The sequence below is a fragment of the Dipodomys spectabilis genome, unplaced genomic scaffold (genome assembly GCF_019054845.1).
Source record: "Dipodomys spectabilis isolate Male_0828 unplaced genomic scaffold, ASM1905484v1 ptg000207l, whole genome shotgun sequence".
NCBI lineage: Eukaryota > Metazoa > Chordata > Mammalia > Rodentia > Heteromyidae > Dipodomys > Dipodomys spectabilis.
This window is the reverse complement of record NW_024870884.1, coordinates 820475-837976: the sequence shown is the minus strand read 5'-3', so window position 1 is coordinate 837976 and position 17502 is coordinate 820475. Positions and strand designations below refer to the sequence as shown.

Below are 17502 nucleotides of genomic sequence, written 5' to 3'. Positions count from 1 at the left end.
TCACTTGCCTTCTTCTATCTATTGCTTTTATTCTTCAATACTTGAAACTGTAAGTGAGTGACCTGGAGTTTTACTCAAACTATAGCTACATTATTTGACTCCACATTATTTTAAACAATCTTTGAGGTAATATCTAAAACATCATTAAATTTTATGTTCAAATGTAGCTTTCTTTCTTCTCTTGACAAACAGAAATATGTACACAGCAGTTTTGCTTTCTAATAAAGCAACAATCAGCAGGTACTGAGTTCTACAACTCCTTCTACTGAAGCAATTTCTGTGTCTCCACTTGTAACTTCTGAATTCCTATCATTTACTGAACTCTTGTAGACCATTAGTGTAGCTCATCTCCTAAAATAAGACAAAGAATTCTGAACCAATACTTTCCAGGATTTTAATCAAGGTTACTAATAAGAGAAGTAGCTGGAAATTTAATCATGTTCCCATATATAACTTGTCATTTTTCTCTGTCTGCTTCCACATTTTTCATTTCATTATGGATTCTCAACCATTTGACTATTACATTGAAAGTTTTAGTGTTCATTTTAATTATCTTTAAGGGGAGGATTACTGGAAATTTTGAAGTTATGAATTTTTTTTAACTCAGCATCAACTTGACACTCTGAAAAAGTGGTAGAAAGTGTGACCAGAAAATTCAGGGTATGGATTTTGTGATGATCAAAATTTACGGAAAATGAAGACAAAATACTAGAAAGGAGAAAGCTAGAGAAAGAATGATAAAAATCCTCTCATTAATGGTCTAATTATACAGTTTGTCTCAAATACATATACAAAGGACAGATGACAAACATTAATGAAGATAAATTATGCTATTACATACTATATATATAATATAATACATACTATGTACATAATAGAGTATATATTGGTATGTGTTATACTCTAATAATAAAAGTATATACTATTATTTTAACAGTATATATTATACTATAACAGTACTATACCACACAATATGTAATTGTTATATAATTGTATATGTTATAGATTGTATATACTATATATAAAAATATTGGCATTCTGAGTAACAGTGAATATCTAGAGCTAGCCAATTAACAAGACAGAGCCTCACATAATATAATGTAAATCAAAAGATGACAGGTTCTCAACTTGGCTATATTCTATGAGGTACAGCCCAGACTTAAGACAAAGGAGTAACACCAAGTGCTAAATTGCTTAGCATGAGTCAGGGACTAAGAATTCTTCACACTGTAATACCCAATTCTGGGGATGTCTGAATCAATGTGAACAGCTTTGTTTTTTAAAAACTATTTTGAGATATCTCTCTTGGTTTTAAAAACAAAACAATTAGCCATGCATCAGAGGATCACACCTGTACTCTTGGCTCAGAAGCCTGAGATCTGAGGATCACGGTTCAAAGACAGCCAGGCAGGAAAGTCCATGAGATTCTTATCTCTAATAAACTATTTAAAAAAAGCTTGAAGTGCCATTGTGGCTCAAGTGGTAGAGAGCTACCCTTGAGCACAAAGAAGCTCAGGCCTTGAGTTCAAGCACCAAGACTGGCAAATAAATAAATAAATAAATAAATATGGTTGTTTACATTGTCTGGATTTTCTCATCTCAACTATGCTTTCTTTATGAGAAGGATACATAATTTACTAAAAGCAAATTCAGAAAGGTAGAGGAGGAATTTTTACTTACAAAATTATAAAATTTCATTTACATCCAAGTTCCCACAACTAAGCTCTTTAATGAGTCTGTTAATAAAATCAGAACACTTAAATTCAGCTTACCTTTTCTCTTGCCGTTTTTTTTTTGTTGTTGTTGAAATTCAAATGATCTTTTAAATAAAAAAGTATCAAATATAAAAATATTTTTTCTTAGCCGGGCGCCGGTGGCTCACGGCTGTAATCCTAGCTACTCAGGAGGCTGAGATCTGAGGATCGCGGTTCAAAGCCAGCCCGGGCAGGAGAGACCGTGAGACTCCTATCTCCAATAAACCACTAGAAAACCGGAAGTGGCGCTGTAGCTCAAGTGGTAGAGCGCTCGCCTTGAACTGAAGAGCTGAGGGACAGCGTCCAGGCCCAGAGTTCAAACCCCATGACCGACAAAAAAAAATATTTTTTCTTTGAGGAAATTACTTGCCTTGGTCAATAAAAAGTGAGTTCAATAAACCATAGTACAAGTTATTATATCTTTCTCCAATATTGTGGCTTATGAAAAAGAGAAAGTAATAGCATCCATTATCCCCAATGTCTTAAGATAAGCAGAACAGACTTGCTAATATGTGCTAGATGTTTAAATATGAAGAGTAAGAAATAGAAATGTGCAGGTTTTTTCCTGCAGCATAATCTACTCGTTTATAGCTGTTACATATATATATATATATATATATACAATTTTAACATACATATGCAAAATTTTACATATGTGTGCAAAAATTATATATATATATAATTAGTAAATATATAATTATAGACATCTTCTAAAGGGTTGTTAAAGAAAATTTGTAACTGGCATGGTGGCTCAAGCCTATAATCTTAGCAACATGGGTGATTGAAATGGGAGATAGCAATTGAGGACAACCTTCACAAGCAAATCTTCACAAGAGTACATCCCAAAGCATGGTCAGGTGCGTTGTATGACACATGTCTGTCAATACATCTATAAGGAAAGGAACAAATAGGAAGGCCATAGTATAAGCCAGCCTGGGCTTGAAGCAATATTCTTTATGAAACAAAAAAAATGAAATAACAAACATAAAGAAGATAAGCAGTCAATGCCCAACAAAATGAACACCAAGAAACGGGTACTTGCAAAGAGGCTCAAAGGGAGAGAGGTAGACAATAAAGGAGGGGGTGTAGTGAAAAATTTATTATATATGCCACAAAATTGAGAAATGGAAGGGAAAAGGTGGGCTGAGGGAGATGAGATTGTTGAAGGGAGTGACACAGACAAAGATGCATATTATTTTTATGTTGCTTTGTTAAATAACATTTCCCTTGTACAACAACAACAACAACAGCTACTATTATTATTACTACTACTACTAATGAAGCATTAGCCTTGGGGAGGGGAAGACTAGCAGAGTACAGTGTAAAGTATGTGCCATCAAGGGCAAGTCCCTAATTTCAAACCCCAGGGATGTCAAATGTACAATTACTCAATAATACTTATGGAAGTATGATGAGGATAAATTTACAGAAAAATTGCAGTAGCTATAGAAACCACTACAATGAGGCTTGCAGTGGAGGATAGATTGGTTTCATTGTGGAATAGAACAAGATAAGTGGGAATTGTGTAAACATTGTCAAGGACAATGTTTGAAAATTTGTGTAAAAATTACTGAGACAATTTTCCATAGCTAAGAGGGAATGTAAAACCCACCTAAGACAATTCATGCTACCAATAGGCAGCAGTGATAGACATCACGGGAACCAGGTACCTGGCCAAGCACCAGAAAAGAGGGTTGATGAGATTTGAAGTGTTCTTGCTGAAATGAAGTAGAATGATTACATATACATGTATTATACAAGGAAATACATATTAGGTCCTCATAGGTTTAGAATACTGCTTAAAATCATGCCAAGTAATATTTCTTTGTCAGCTTCTTACCAGAGTATTCTTCAATTGTCTCATTCTGAGGGATCCAACAGACCAGGCTAGGCTACTCTCTCAAGTACACCAAATGAGAAGCCAGTTGTGTTGAGGACAATAAAGAATTCATTCAGTAGGATCATGTGGTGAAGACAGATGGGATTTAAGGAATTAATATCTATTTTAAGCGTGCTACAATATATAGGAAAAAAGCATGGGGAGAAAAGGTCAAAAGTATGCATAGTTAAGCACTCCTCATCTACTATGGACTGTTTGATACTTAAGTCAGTTCTGATTGTGTGGTGGGTTTTAGTGGGTGGCCATGAATATGATTTCCTGCAAGGCTCACACTTCCTGAATTTGAGATAAATTGCAGAAGAGAAGAGGACTCAGAGAAAGAGAGCAAGCCAAAGGAGCAAAAGGGACTTGGTTGGGGCAATGAATGGGTCCTCTTTCACATTTAATTCAATCACTGGAAATTTTAAATATCACTCTAGTTACCTACAACATGATAGTTTTACCTATTTTTAAAAAATTTTATTGTCAAGGTGACGTACTGAGGGGTTACAGTTATGTAAGTAAGGTAGTGAGTATATTTTTTGTCAAACATGTTACCCCCTCCCTCATTTTTCTTCCTCTTTCCTCCCCCTTCAAGTTGTACAGATCATTTCCAACATAGTCTTGTGGGTATTGTTGTTGCATAGGGTCCCCTTGTGTTCTTTGTATCACCATTTTGTTGTTTCCCTTCCCTACCTCAGTTCAGATAAACTTATATACAAGACCCAGGATACTAAAATCAAATAAAATGACAACAGGGGCTAAACCATAAAGGGAAAAACACAAAAGAAAAAAAGAAATCATGTAGTACATTAAGAGCAACAACAAAGTAAAACTTATAGTGACTATGTCTTGGAGTTCATTTTGGTTAGTTTCGTCTTTTATGATCATGTGTACATATGAACTATTGAGCTATTCCTCTCATCTGCTAAGATAATCCTAGATGCATACTAGTTTTTACAAATAAGGGAAACCATGGGACCTATGTTTCTTTGGGTCTGCTTACTTTACTTAACACCGCTTTTACTAAAGAATATTTAAGCCATCTCATTTGACTTGGTAGTTCAGAAAATCTGTCAAATGTTATGAGCCACTAATAATTTAATGAGGGTAATTGTCCACCAGATATGCATTATCATTACCATAGTTGTTAAATCTTGTTTTTTAAATTAAAATATTTATTGATAAATTTTTAATCCTTATGTAGTTGTACAAACATTGGCCATTTAGCAAAGCTATTTACCTTCTTGGTAGTATAAAACAAAGGGGCCTACAATTCACAATTCATTGACTAACTCAATAGTTAAAAATCAACTCCCCAAGAACAATAACAAAAACATTTTGAAACAGGTCATAATTTGTAATGACATACTTGGCTGAAACTTTCTTTTTTTTTTGGTTGTGGATCTTGAACTCTGGGCCTGGGCGCTGTCCCTCAGCTCTTTAGCTTAAGGCTAGCACTCTACCACTTAAGCCTCAGTACCACTTCCAGCTTTTTCTGTTTATGTGGTGCTGAGGAATTAAACCCAGTGCCTCATGCATGTAAGACAAGCACTCTACCACTGAGCCACCTTCCCAGCCCTCAGCATCTCATAACAAAATAAGCAAGTTTATAAGATGTATCATATTGGTAGATTAAATACCATTGTTATCAAGGTGACAAAACTGGTCATATAAGAGATTAGCATCTCACATTTTTTAATTTTAATTTTCTTCATGCTAGACTAGAAAACTGTTTATTTTTATTTTTTATCATTGGTCAGAAATGATGAACAGATCACTTAATACATATTCCTTAGATGGGAGGTCTCTTATTGCAGTTTCTATTTCAATGCTTGATATGGGCCTGTTAAGATGGTTTAACTCATCTTGGTTTAGTTTCAGCATGTCAATATTTGCTAGGAAAAGGTCCATTTCTGCCGAGTTCTCAAACTTATTAGCATCAAGTTTTGAGAAGTATTCTCTTATAATGTTCTGAATCTTGGTTGTTTCTGTGGTGATGTTTCCATTCTCATCTCTGTGTTTATTTATTTGAGTGTGTTCTCTTCTTTTTCTGATAAGATTTGCTAAGGGTCTGTCAATTTTGTTAATTTTTTCGAAGAACCAACTCTATGTTTTATTGATTCTTTCTATGGTATTTTTGGATTCTAATTCATTTAAATCTGATTTAATTTTAATTATTTCTTTCCGTCTACTGGATTGGGGTTTATCTTGCTTTTCTTATTCAAGGAGGCTCAGATGCCTCATTAAATTGTTGGTTTCAGATCTCTCCAATTTGTTGATGTAGGAACTCAGAGCTATAAACATGCCCCTGAGTACTGCCTTTGCTGTGTCCCAGAGGAGATGGTAGTTTGTATGTTCATTTTTGTTGAATATCATGAACATTTAAATTTCCTTTCTAATCTCTTCCATGACCAACTCCTGATTCAGCAGTGTGTTGTTCAGCCTCCATGTGTTACAGGACTTTCTTTGGTGGCTTTTGGTGTTGAGTTCTAATTTTATTCCCTTGTGGTCTGAGAGAATACAAGGTATAAGTTCAATGTTTTTGAATTTGGACGTTTGCTTGTGGCCTAAAATGTGGTCTATTTTGGAAAATGTTCCATGTGCTGCTGAGAAAAACGTGTATTATGAAGCTGTTGGGTGAAATATTCGGTAGATGTCTGTTAAATCTAGTTGATCTATGCAGTTGTTTAGATCTGCGGTTTCTCTGTTGAGTTTTTGCCCAGTTGATCTATGTAGTGGGGAAAATGGTGTGTTAAAGTTCCCAACAATTAATGTCTTTGGATATTTGTGGGATTTGAGGGAAAGTAATGTTTCTTGGATAAATTTGGGTGCTCCGTTGTTTGGCGAATAGATATTTAGAATTGTAATATCTCCCTGAAGGAACGATTCCTTAATTAGTATGTAGTGACCTTCTTTATCTCTTCTTACTATTTTAATTTGAAATCTCTTTTATCTGATATTAGGATTGCAACTCCCGCCTGTTTATGGGGGCCATTTGCTTGGTAGATTTTGTTCCAGCCTTTCACATTGAAAATGTTTTTGTTTTTATGGGCAAGATGTGACTCCTGCAGGCAGCAGATAGAAAGATCTTGCTGTTTAATCCAACTAGACAGTCTATGTTGCTTAATTGGAGAGTTAATTCCATTAATGTTGAGAGAGAAGACTGAGAGATATTTGGGAGTTCCTGCCATTTTATCCACCTTCTTGGGGACTACGGCAACTGGGGTCTTCCTGTGTTTCTTAGATTCTCATTTTGGGTGTGGTTTCTTGGCCTTTATTGTGGTCTTGGCTCTTCTATATGCCAACAATGAGAAAAGTGTGGCTGAAATTAGGAAAGCAACTCCATTTGTAATAGTCCCACAAAAAAATAAAATACCTAGGAATTAACTTAACCAAAGAAGTGAAGGACCTCTATGATAAAAACTTTAAAATTTTTTTTTTAATTTTTATTTATTTTTTATTGCGAAAATACTGTACAGAGGGGTTATAATTACATGGGCAAGATAATGAGTACATTTCTTATCAAGCATTGTAGCCTCCTCCTTTGTTTCCCCTTCCCATCCTTTCCTATCCTCCCCCGGCTCCTCCCCCACCAAATCCTCCTTGCCTCCTTCCCCCATCAAAGTTGTAAAGTTCGTTTTCGACATAACAACTTGTACTTCTCACTGTTGCAAAGGTTCCACCTGTATCCTTATTTAAACGACTTGTTTTCCCCTTCCCCTCCACAAATTATACCGACATCAAATACAGTGAAAGCAGGGGTTATACCGTGGGGGAGGGACATACAAAGCAAAAAAGAAATAATCGTATAAATGTGTTAGAAAAAATCACATGAAAGAAAAAAAAACATTTGAATACATATCTTAGGATTGATTCATTTCCCTAACATCACCTTATCTGACCTTTTCTGCTTGACTCAGACATATACTAGATATTGCAAATAAGGGAAACCAGGGGACCAATGTTTCTTTGGGCCTGGCTTACTTCACTTAATATATTTTTTTCCAAGTCTTTCCATTTCCTAACAAATGGGCCAATGTCATTCTTGAAAAAGGAAATCAAAACAGAACTTAGAAAGTGGCAATAACTCCCATGCTCCTGGATTGGAAAGATCAACATCTTGAAAATGGCAATACTTCCCAAGGCTATCTACAAATTCAGTGCGCTACCTATCAATATTCCATCCTCATTCTTCAAAGAAATAGAAGAGGCAATCCAAAAATTCATATGGAACAATAAAAGACACCGAATAGTAAAAACGATCCTCAACAGAAAGAACAGTGCTGGAGGAATATCAATACCAAATTTCAAACTCTACTACAAAGCCATAGTAATCAAAACAGCTTGGTACTGGCACAAGAACAGACCTGAGGACCAATGGAATAGAATTGAAAAGCCAGAAATGAACCTACAAAAATATAGCCATCTAATTTTCGATAAGAGAGCTAAAGAAATAGAATGGAAGAAAGACAGTCTCTTCAGTAACTGGTGCTGGCAAAATTGGTTCACTACTTGCAGAAAACAAAGCTAGAACCTTATATATCACCCTGCACTAGAATCAACTCCAAATGGATCAAAGACCTCGGAGTCAAAGCACACACCCTGAAAACATTACAGGATGGAATAGAACAAACCCTAGGACTCCTTGGCACAGGCCAAAATTTTCTTAATAAAGACCCAGAAACACAACAAATCAAAGAAAGATGGACAAATGGGATTGCATGAAATTGCAGAGCTTCTGCATGACAAAGGACATAGCTAGCAAGATATATAGAAAACCCACAGATTGGGAGAAGATCTTCTCTAGCCTTACAACAGACAAGGGTCTCATATCTAAAATATACCTGGAACTCAAAAAATTAAATCCCCCAACAACAAATCTTCAAAGAAACAACTGCCCAATAAATAAGTGGACTAAAGACTTAAAGAGAACTTCTCTGAAGAAGAAAGAAGGATGACCAATAGACACATGAAGAAATGCTCAACCACTCTAGCCATAAAAGAAATGTAAATTAAGACAACATTGAGATACCACCTCACCCCAGTTAGAATGTCTATAATCAAGAACTCTAACAACAACAGATGCTGGAGGGGATGTGGACAGAAGGGAACCTTACTGCATTGTTGGTGGGAGTGTAAACTTGTTCAACCACTTTGGAAAGGAGTATGGACGTTCCTCAAAAGACTCCACATAGAGCTCCCCTATGACCCAGCAATCCCACTTTTGAACATTTACCCAAATGATCACAAACAAGGCCACACTAAAGCTACCAGCATGACTATGTTTATTATAGCATTATTCGGTATAGCTAAGATATGGAACCAACCTAGATGCCCCTCAGTAAATGAATGGATCAAGAAAATGTGGTATATATACACAATGGAATTCTATGCCTCCATCAGAAAGAATGACATTGCCCCATTTGTTAGGAAATGGAAAGACTTGGAAAAAATTATATTAAGTGAAGTAAGCCAGGCCCAAAGAAACTTAGGTCCCATGGTTTCCCTTATTTGCAATAACTAGTATATCTGAGACAAGCAGAAATGGTCAGATAAGTTGATGTTAGGGAAATGAACTCTAAAATATGTATTCAAATGTTTTTTTTTTCTTTCAGATGATTGTTTCTAACACATTTATAAGATATTTCTTTGTTGCTTTGTATGTCCCTCCCCATGGTATAACCCCTGCTTTCACTGTATTTGAGGTTGGTATAATTTGTGCAGGGGAAGGGAAAAAAACACATCGTTTAAATAGGGATACACGTGGATCCATTGAAACAATGAGATGTACAAGTCATTATGTGGAAAAACGAACTTTACAACTTTGGGGGTGGGGGGGATTAGGTGGGGGGGGCAGGAGGAGGATGGGATGGGGAAACAAAGGAGGAAGCTACAATGATTGATAAGAAATGTACTCAGGATGTGAAGAGTAAACAAAGGAGGAGGTTGCAATGCTTGATAAAAAATGTACTCATTATCTTGCCCATGTAATTGTAACCCCTCTGTACAGTATGTTCACCAAAAAATAAAAATAAAAATTAAAAAAAAGAAATGTCCTCATTATCTTGCCCATGTCATTATAACCCCTTTGTACAGTTTTCTCACAATAAATAAAAAAGACATATCCTTGTGACAGCCTCTCCTGGACTAAAGATGCAGGGTTGTTATTTTTCTTGAGGACCACTGCCCCTCAGAAAGCACTGAGCACACTGAAGCAGTATTCATAGGTATCTTCTACTCTTGGAAGTATTGGAGTGGTGTTGCAGTGTGTGTGGTGGCTGGTGCAGGGGGGGGGAGGGGGGGAGGGTTACATCTTTTATCAACTCCCTCTTGAGTAGATTGTTCTTTTGGGAATATGCTCAACTCCCTATAGCTTTGAATAAATTGATAGCCAAAAACCTATGCTTTATTTTGTAATGTTCAAGCATGTAATACATTTGAATCTCCTGAGTCAGGAAGTACAAATCCAAGTGGTTTTTTTTTTTAACAACTCACCATCTTTAAGCAGTTCTGCGTGTAAGTTAAAGTCAAATTTCAGATGTTATTAAAATATTTCAAGCTAAGCAAAAACAGTTACTTCTTATTTTATGCCGATGAACAGGAGAATTGGGTTAGTTTAAAATTGTATTCATTTATTATGCATTTTATCATGGGAATTTCATATTCCCATACTATTCTTACGTAACAACAAACAATCCTGCATAAGTGTTACAAACACTTCTTCGTATAAAACTTGGAACCTGAATTTTTTTATCTCATGGATGAAATCTTTTTTTTAATATATCTATATCTATATATTTTATTGTAAAGATACTGTACAAAGTTATGTGAGTGAGGTAATGAGTACATTTCCTATGGAGCATTATTATCCCCTCCTTTGTTTTCCCCTATGTTCCCTTCACTCTCCACCTCCCCCAACTTCTCTCTCCCACCCTCCCTCTGAAGGTGTAAAGTTCATCTTAAAGCTGTCAGCACAACCATGTTTATGGCATATCATATGTTTATCACCATAGCTAAGATATGGAATCAACCCAGAAACCCCTCAGTAGATGAATAGATCAAGAAAATGTGATATACATATATATATATATATATGCATATATATATATATATATATATATATGAATTCTATGTGTCTATCAGAAAGAATGATACTGTCCTATTTGTTAGGAAATGAAAGACTAGGAAAAAATCATATTAAGTGAAGTAAGCCAGGCCCAAAGAAACATAAGTCCCATGGTTTCCCTGATTTGAAATAACTATTATATGTCTAGGACAAACAGAAAAGGTGAGAAACTATGCACATATGACCATATAAGATGATACTCAATGAAATGAACCACAAGAAAGGGACAGGAGAGGTTTAACCTTTGTTGCTGTGTTCTTAATGTACTTATACTGTGTGATTTTTTTTGTTTCTTTTGTATGTTCTCCTCCCATGGTTTAACCCCTGTTTTCACTGTATTTGACTCCAATGCCCTGCATCTTGAATATGCATTTTTCTAAATGGAAGAGGGGAAGGGTAATAACAGAATGCTGAAATAAGGATACAGGCTGACACACTGTCACAATGAGACATACAAGGCACTATGTTGAAATCTTTTTAACCTTAGTTCTGATGTCAGATCAGGACTTCCAAACACTATTCCCTAAAAGTTGATTAGAACAAGGTTAACTATAATATAATTTTCAATATATCCTTAAATGTGAATGGTTGGGATTTTATTTCTATACAGGAGAAGGAGTATCAGAAGAAAACAGTAACAATGATCAGTCTTAATGTTTCTATTAAGATTAAATCTCACATTACCCGCCTAATATCTGTCCCTTTTGAGTGGTCAAAGATTATATAATATTGATAAATTCTCTAGTTTACTTTGGGTAATAATATTAGATGAGATTCCCTACTAATGGTAATCAGTCTATAGATCCATCAGCAGATGGATCTGATGGCAGAGACGAGCATATAATGTTTGCCTAGAGACCAATTGGGACAAATCTGACACTGTTTATCAGAGTTCAAAGATAAAATGAGTCATTCCTCACTGGAGGGAGTGAGGAAAACTTGGAGACAAAAAGATAGAAAGAGACAGAAGATACCAGAGGAGGGAAAGATGAAAATACTGGAGATGATTTTAAACAGATGGTGGAAAGTAGGATTGAAATTATTTAAGGGAGGAGAATACAGTAATAAACTTGAATGCCTATCCTACCAAAAAAAAAAAAAAAACCAAGAAAATTGAGAGAAGGGGTGAAATAATGACAATTACAAGAAAATGATGAAAAGGTGACATTGATCAAGATGAATTAATTATATTCATAAACTGTTCAATGGCAACTTACTTGTACAACTACTTAAAGGTAAGGGCTGGGAAGGTGGCTCAGTGGTAGAGCTCTTGCCTTGCATGCCTGAGGCCCTGAGTTCGATTCCTCAGCACCACATAAGCAAAAAGAAAAAAGCCAGAAGTGGCGCTGTGGCTCAAGTGGTAGAGTGCTAGCCTTGAACTGAAGAACTGAGGGATAGTGCTCAGTCCCAGAGTACAGGCCCCATGACTGGACCCCAAAAAAAATTTAAAAAAAAAGGTAATAAAAAAGGAATTTAAGGCCTCTAAGAGACAGAGAAGACATTATATATTTTTCCATAAACTTGCAGTTAATGACTTAGTAAAGCTCAGCAAGGCACATTTGTGACTTAGCTTTATTCTTTGGTTGCCAAGAAATGTACATTCATGTATGTGTGTGTGTGAGTGTGTGTGTTACTTTAACAGAACCTTCCTTCTTTAGATTGGACATTCAGTCCTTCAAGATAATGAGGAATATCAAATTATATCTAGAAATATGCTTTTGAGACATGAACAAAACATACTTTTTCTGAGAAAATGAATGAGCAAAACTCAGTTGTTAGCTAGAATACTGATTATTCCATATTCTAATTCCAATGTATTTGTGTCTTGAGGCTCAACACCTGCTTACTGAGCCATCAGAGTCCTGTCATGGCATCTAAACTGCAATTGAGTCACTGTCACACATAAATTAAAAGGTTATGGTGGATGAATCATATCTGAAGAAGCAGTTTCAGTAGCATAAACATTTCTTCTTCCTCTCTCCCATGTGGGTGAAGTAGGTGTGCGAACTCCCCTGCATCCCCTCTCCATCCCATCATTAGAAAGTGGCCATAAACCTTGCATAACCTGTTTTATGTCCTTGTCTAACCAAATGCCTGATTTTTCTAGCAACTGTCAAGTTAATGAACCACAGGGTCACTCTGGACTGTCTTAAATGAAGGCAAGATGTTTGGGATACATGGCATTAAGGGATGGAGCCATAACAGTATGTGATCAGTGAAACTGCCATCATTCAAATAAAATAATGACAACTTTGTCCTTTATAAGTGTCAAAATTATTAAAAGGGGCAATGACTTTGCTCTGTTCCCACACTCTTTATTGATAGACTAGACACTACACAAGAGAACAGGAAGTCAATAAATGGACAAAGGACAGACCAATCCTCAGAGTCACTTCCTAGTCCACTGAATAGCCATTCAATATTATGGTAAGGGAACATGAAGTGGAGAAAGCAAGGAGAGGAATTGCAGGAGAGATAGGAGAAAGGAGATATGAGTGATCAAGAGGAAATGTATTCATCGATATGTATACAGTACAATGAAATCCATTACACAATGTTTGAAAGGAAACACAGAAATATATTGGAGAAGGTGAATTTGTTCAAGTTGGATCCTACACATTTTGGGGAATATGACAATGAAATCTATGCATCTTGTGAATATGTGCTAATGTTTTATACATGACATTTTATCCATTCATTGATCATTGGAGATCATCATTTGGCTATCGTGATCAGAGTTACAATGAACATGAGAATGAAAGTGTGTTTCTTTCTTTTTTTTTTTTTCGTTTTTGTCGGTCATGGGGCCTGAACTCTGGGCCTGGGGGCTGTCCTTCAGCTCTTCAGCTCAAGGCTAGCGCTCTACCCCTTGAGCCACAGTGCCACTTCCAGCTTTTTCGGCTTATGTGGTGCTGAGGAATCGAACCCAGGGCCTCATGTATGCAAGGCAAGCACTCTAACACGGAGCCACCTTCCCAGCACCTGTGTTTCTTTTGTTCTGAGTTATCACCTTTAGATACATGTCTAAGAGGGGTTTGGCGGGGTTATAAAGTAAGTTTATTATTACTTTTTGTTTTAAGTTAGTTAAAATAATAATCCCAACAGAGATGTTGAAGTTCCAAGTTTCAGATCCTAACCGAAGCATCTACAAACAGAAAAGGGAAAATTGTTTTCTTTGTCTTCTCCTTTCTAACTAAGCGAAATATTTCTTCATTACAATGATTGAAACAGGTGTAAACTTTCAGAATAATTTCATAGAGAGTATGTAATTACTATAGTTGGGTTAGATTAGTCAAGACTCATCACAGTAAGAAACAAGGACACCCTGAAGCCTAGCTCCACAGAGACCTAAGCTAGCCTGCAAATGAACATCTCCAAAGCATAAGTAGAAGGTAATAAGATAACATTATGGAAGCGAATGACAGTACAATGACCACATTATGTGCATATATATCTATATATATTTCAAGTGATTTACATTTTAGGGGTAAATACCACAGCATCAAGTTATATCATTCATAATATATTCAAATGAACTAACATTCATATGTTGAACATTTGCAGACTTCCAATGACACCTTTGAAATTCCTCTCATGTTGTCTGGAAACATAGTTTTAAGGAAAAGACTCAATTATGAAGATAAGACTCGATACTATGTCATCATCCAAGCCAATGTGAGTACTCCCTCCTGACTTTTGGTTTATGAACTTATGAAGGAAAGAATGCATGTAAATGTGTCTGGTGATCGTATGGTGGGTGAGGAGATTACATCCTTCACATTATTACTGTACTTTGTGGAAGTTACATATCCTATTCTTCCAGATGGGCAACACAGGGAATGTGTTTAGCAAATCAAACCCACAAAACATGTCATTCACCCACTAAATCATCCTCTAATGTACTATCCATACTCCAATAATGCTTTTGGCTCACACTGAGTATCTTTAAAATATGATCCACCAAGCAGTTCCAGTACTGTCATCCTGGGAGTGTATTATAAAAGCAGTTTTCTAGAGCCTATCCAAGAAGTTCTAAGTTAAAAAATCTCAGAGGGAGGATGGAAATGATCTACATTTTGCTTGATGTATAAAACTCATTTTAAAAGTACACTTTCAGAGTTCAGTTCTAAACAGGTTTTCAGGAATACTCCTCAACCCTATTTCCCCTTCCTTCTTCCTCCTTCTTATTTGAGAACTAAGTCTGAATTTTAAACCCACTGTATCATTCCTTCCAGTTACTTCAGTATTTTCTGGGGAATACTTTGAAATGGAAGGCTCCACTTCTAAAATCACTGACTAAGGCAGCAATATTGGCTTTGTACGTTTTAAATAAAGAAATACAGCAAAATCAAGTTAGTAGGATATTATTTTAAATATTGGTTAGTAATATGCCAGCTATCATGTATAAAAAGACATATATCAAGTATAAAAAGATGAATCCCTGTGTGCTGTTAGGTAACTGACTCAGGGCTATTCTAAATTTGCTGCTTTTTTCTTTCTTTCTCTACTGCAAATTCCTGTTATGATACAATATTTACTACATGGATCTACAAATGACACTGATAAGTGTTTCTAACCATTTTGCTCAACCAATGAACTACTTTAATGTTTTATATTTAAATGTTTTGGATCTATCCTGAGGGTTCTTACATGGCTGGAAAATAAGCCCAAAATAAGCTTGACTGACTCAATATCAAGTTTCATTTAAGTCATGTTATTTGTTGGACTCCACATTTGTCTTTGACCTATTTCCAAAAACAGTATTTATATAGCAAACTGCTAAACATAAAACACATGCTAAGTGACTTTAAAAAAAGCAGTATTTATGGGCTGGGAAGGTGGCTCAGTGGTAGAGTGCTTGCCTTGCATGCATGAGGCCCTGGGTTCGATATCTCAGCACCACATAAGCAGAAAAAGCTGATAGTGGCACAGTGGCTCAAGTGGTAGAGCACTAGCCTTGAGCTGAAGAGTTGAGGGACAGCGCCCAGGCCCAGAGTTCAGGCCCCACAACTGGCAAAAAAAAAAAAAAAAAGCAGTATTTTTCATTCAAATTTCATGAATGAAAAGTTTGCAAGAAAACTAATTTCCCACAAGAAACATGTTCAGTTAAGATGAAAAAATTAAACACTTATGCAACATCTAACAATGTGAGGTTTTTCCCAAACTTCCCATTACAATGGCTTATGTCTTTTAGTTTTCTATACCTACCACAGGTAAAGAGTAGATTGTCATGGTGAACAAGCTGCAATGTACTTAGAACACAGTAGCTTTGTTGCATCTCCCAGGTTTTTGTTTTTTTCTGAATGCATTAATAAAATTTCCAACTAGCTTGTAAACCATATGTGGTGCATTTGATTCGTGTGATATGATATTACACTACGATTTAGAAAAAAAAATTACACATGGCATGAAGATCTTATGTGTGCTGTTATAACTACTATGTATTTTTATTTCCACAGGACCGTGCACAAAATCTGAATGAACGGAGAACGACCACCACCACTCTCACAGTGGATGTCCTAGATGGAGACGACTTGGGTCCAATGTTTCTTCCTTGCGTCCTTGTGCCAAACACTCGGGATTGCCGCCCTGTCACCTACCAAGCTGTCATACCTGAATTGAGAACTCCGGTAAATATGCTCTCAAATTGTCCATTTTACTTAAAACACCAAACGCGTTAGGCCACGGTTGAAATATTTTGCTGGTGTATTTATTGACAATGACAAGATTCACTAGAACTGTGTTGAAAATAGTTTTGTCCACAAATACTTTCAGAGAATATGGATTGATTTCTGTTTGCTGCATAATCACATCATTTACAACCTGGAAAATACATCACTGAGCAACAATGGTTCTGACACTGATTCTTTTATGTCTTCCACCAATACATTACAGCAGAGTTCAGTTGCCAAACGTATTTGGGAACTTCTAAGAAGTCTTGCTCTCATTTCACTAAAGTCAAGATACATAATATACAATAACCTAAATTTTGTGAATTGTGCTAAGCTCTTCACACAGATTAATTGACTGAATGTGTGAAAGACCCTTTTTGCAGAGGTACCACTGTTAAGAAGCTTTCAGACAAATTCATAGAAGTTATGTAAATCACCATGATTATGTTTCTCATTAGTGTTTGTTTGTGTTTGTGTGTGTATATAAACAAATTTCAGATTTAAGAAGAATAATATAGTTAATACACATTTGAGGCCTGATTTTACATATAAAAAGCAGAGCCGACATATAAACTGGGTTATACTGGAAAATGAATCTATAGATTGACACTGTAATGTTCCATGTGACTGTGACTCATCCTCCTCATGACTGAATTATCAGTTACTTAGTCTTCAGTTGGCAAACAAGAATTTATTATACTGCCTGACACTGGTGATTGCCACCTGTAATCGAAGTTACTCAGGAGAATGAGATATGAGCATCATATTTCAAAGCCAGCCCGAGCAGGAAGGTCTTTGTTAGTCTTACATCCAATAAAACTACAAAAGGAAAATAAAAGCAGAAAATAGATCTGTGGCTGAAGTGGGAGAGCACTAACCTTGAGCTAGACCTCAGGGACAGTGTCCTGAGTTCAAGTCTCAGGTCAGTCACATAAGATCTTAATGCCATGTGTAATTTTTTCCAAATTATAGTATAATACATCACACGAATCATATATATAAATGTATATATATGACTAGCATGAGGAGAATGAAAGCTCAATCAAGAACTTGCTCATGTTCTGAATC

The 17502-nt window shown here is 36.0% G+C and overlaps 1 protein-coding gene across 12 annotated transcripts in view; it reads left to right on the top strand.

Annotated features, from left to right (window-relative positions):
- The window catches only part of Pcdh15 (protocadherin related 15), a 450667-nt gene that overhangs the window by 160873 nt on the left and 272292 nt on the right, over positions 1–17502 (top strand). For 11 of the 12 annotated variants that reach the window (XM_042696488.1, XM_042696486.1, XM_042696489.1 and 8 more), the window contains 2 exons: positions 14327–14437; positions 16222–16392. In XM_042696488.1, coding sequence (XP_042552422.1) covers positions 14327–14437; positions 16222–16392 — 282 coding nt within the window. The remainder of the gene's footprint in view (positions 1–14326; positions 14438–16221; positions 16393–17502) is intronic. The other variant, XM_042696484.1, reaches the window with a different exon arrangement.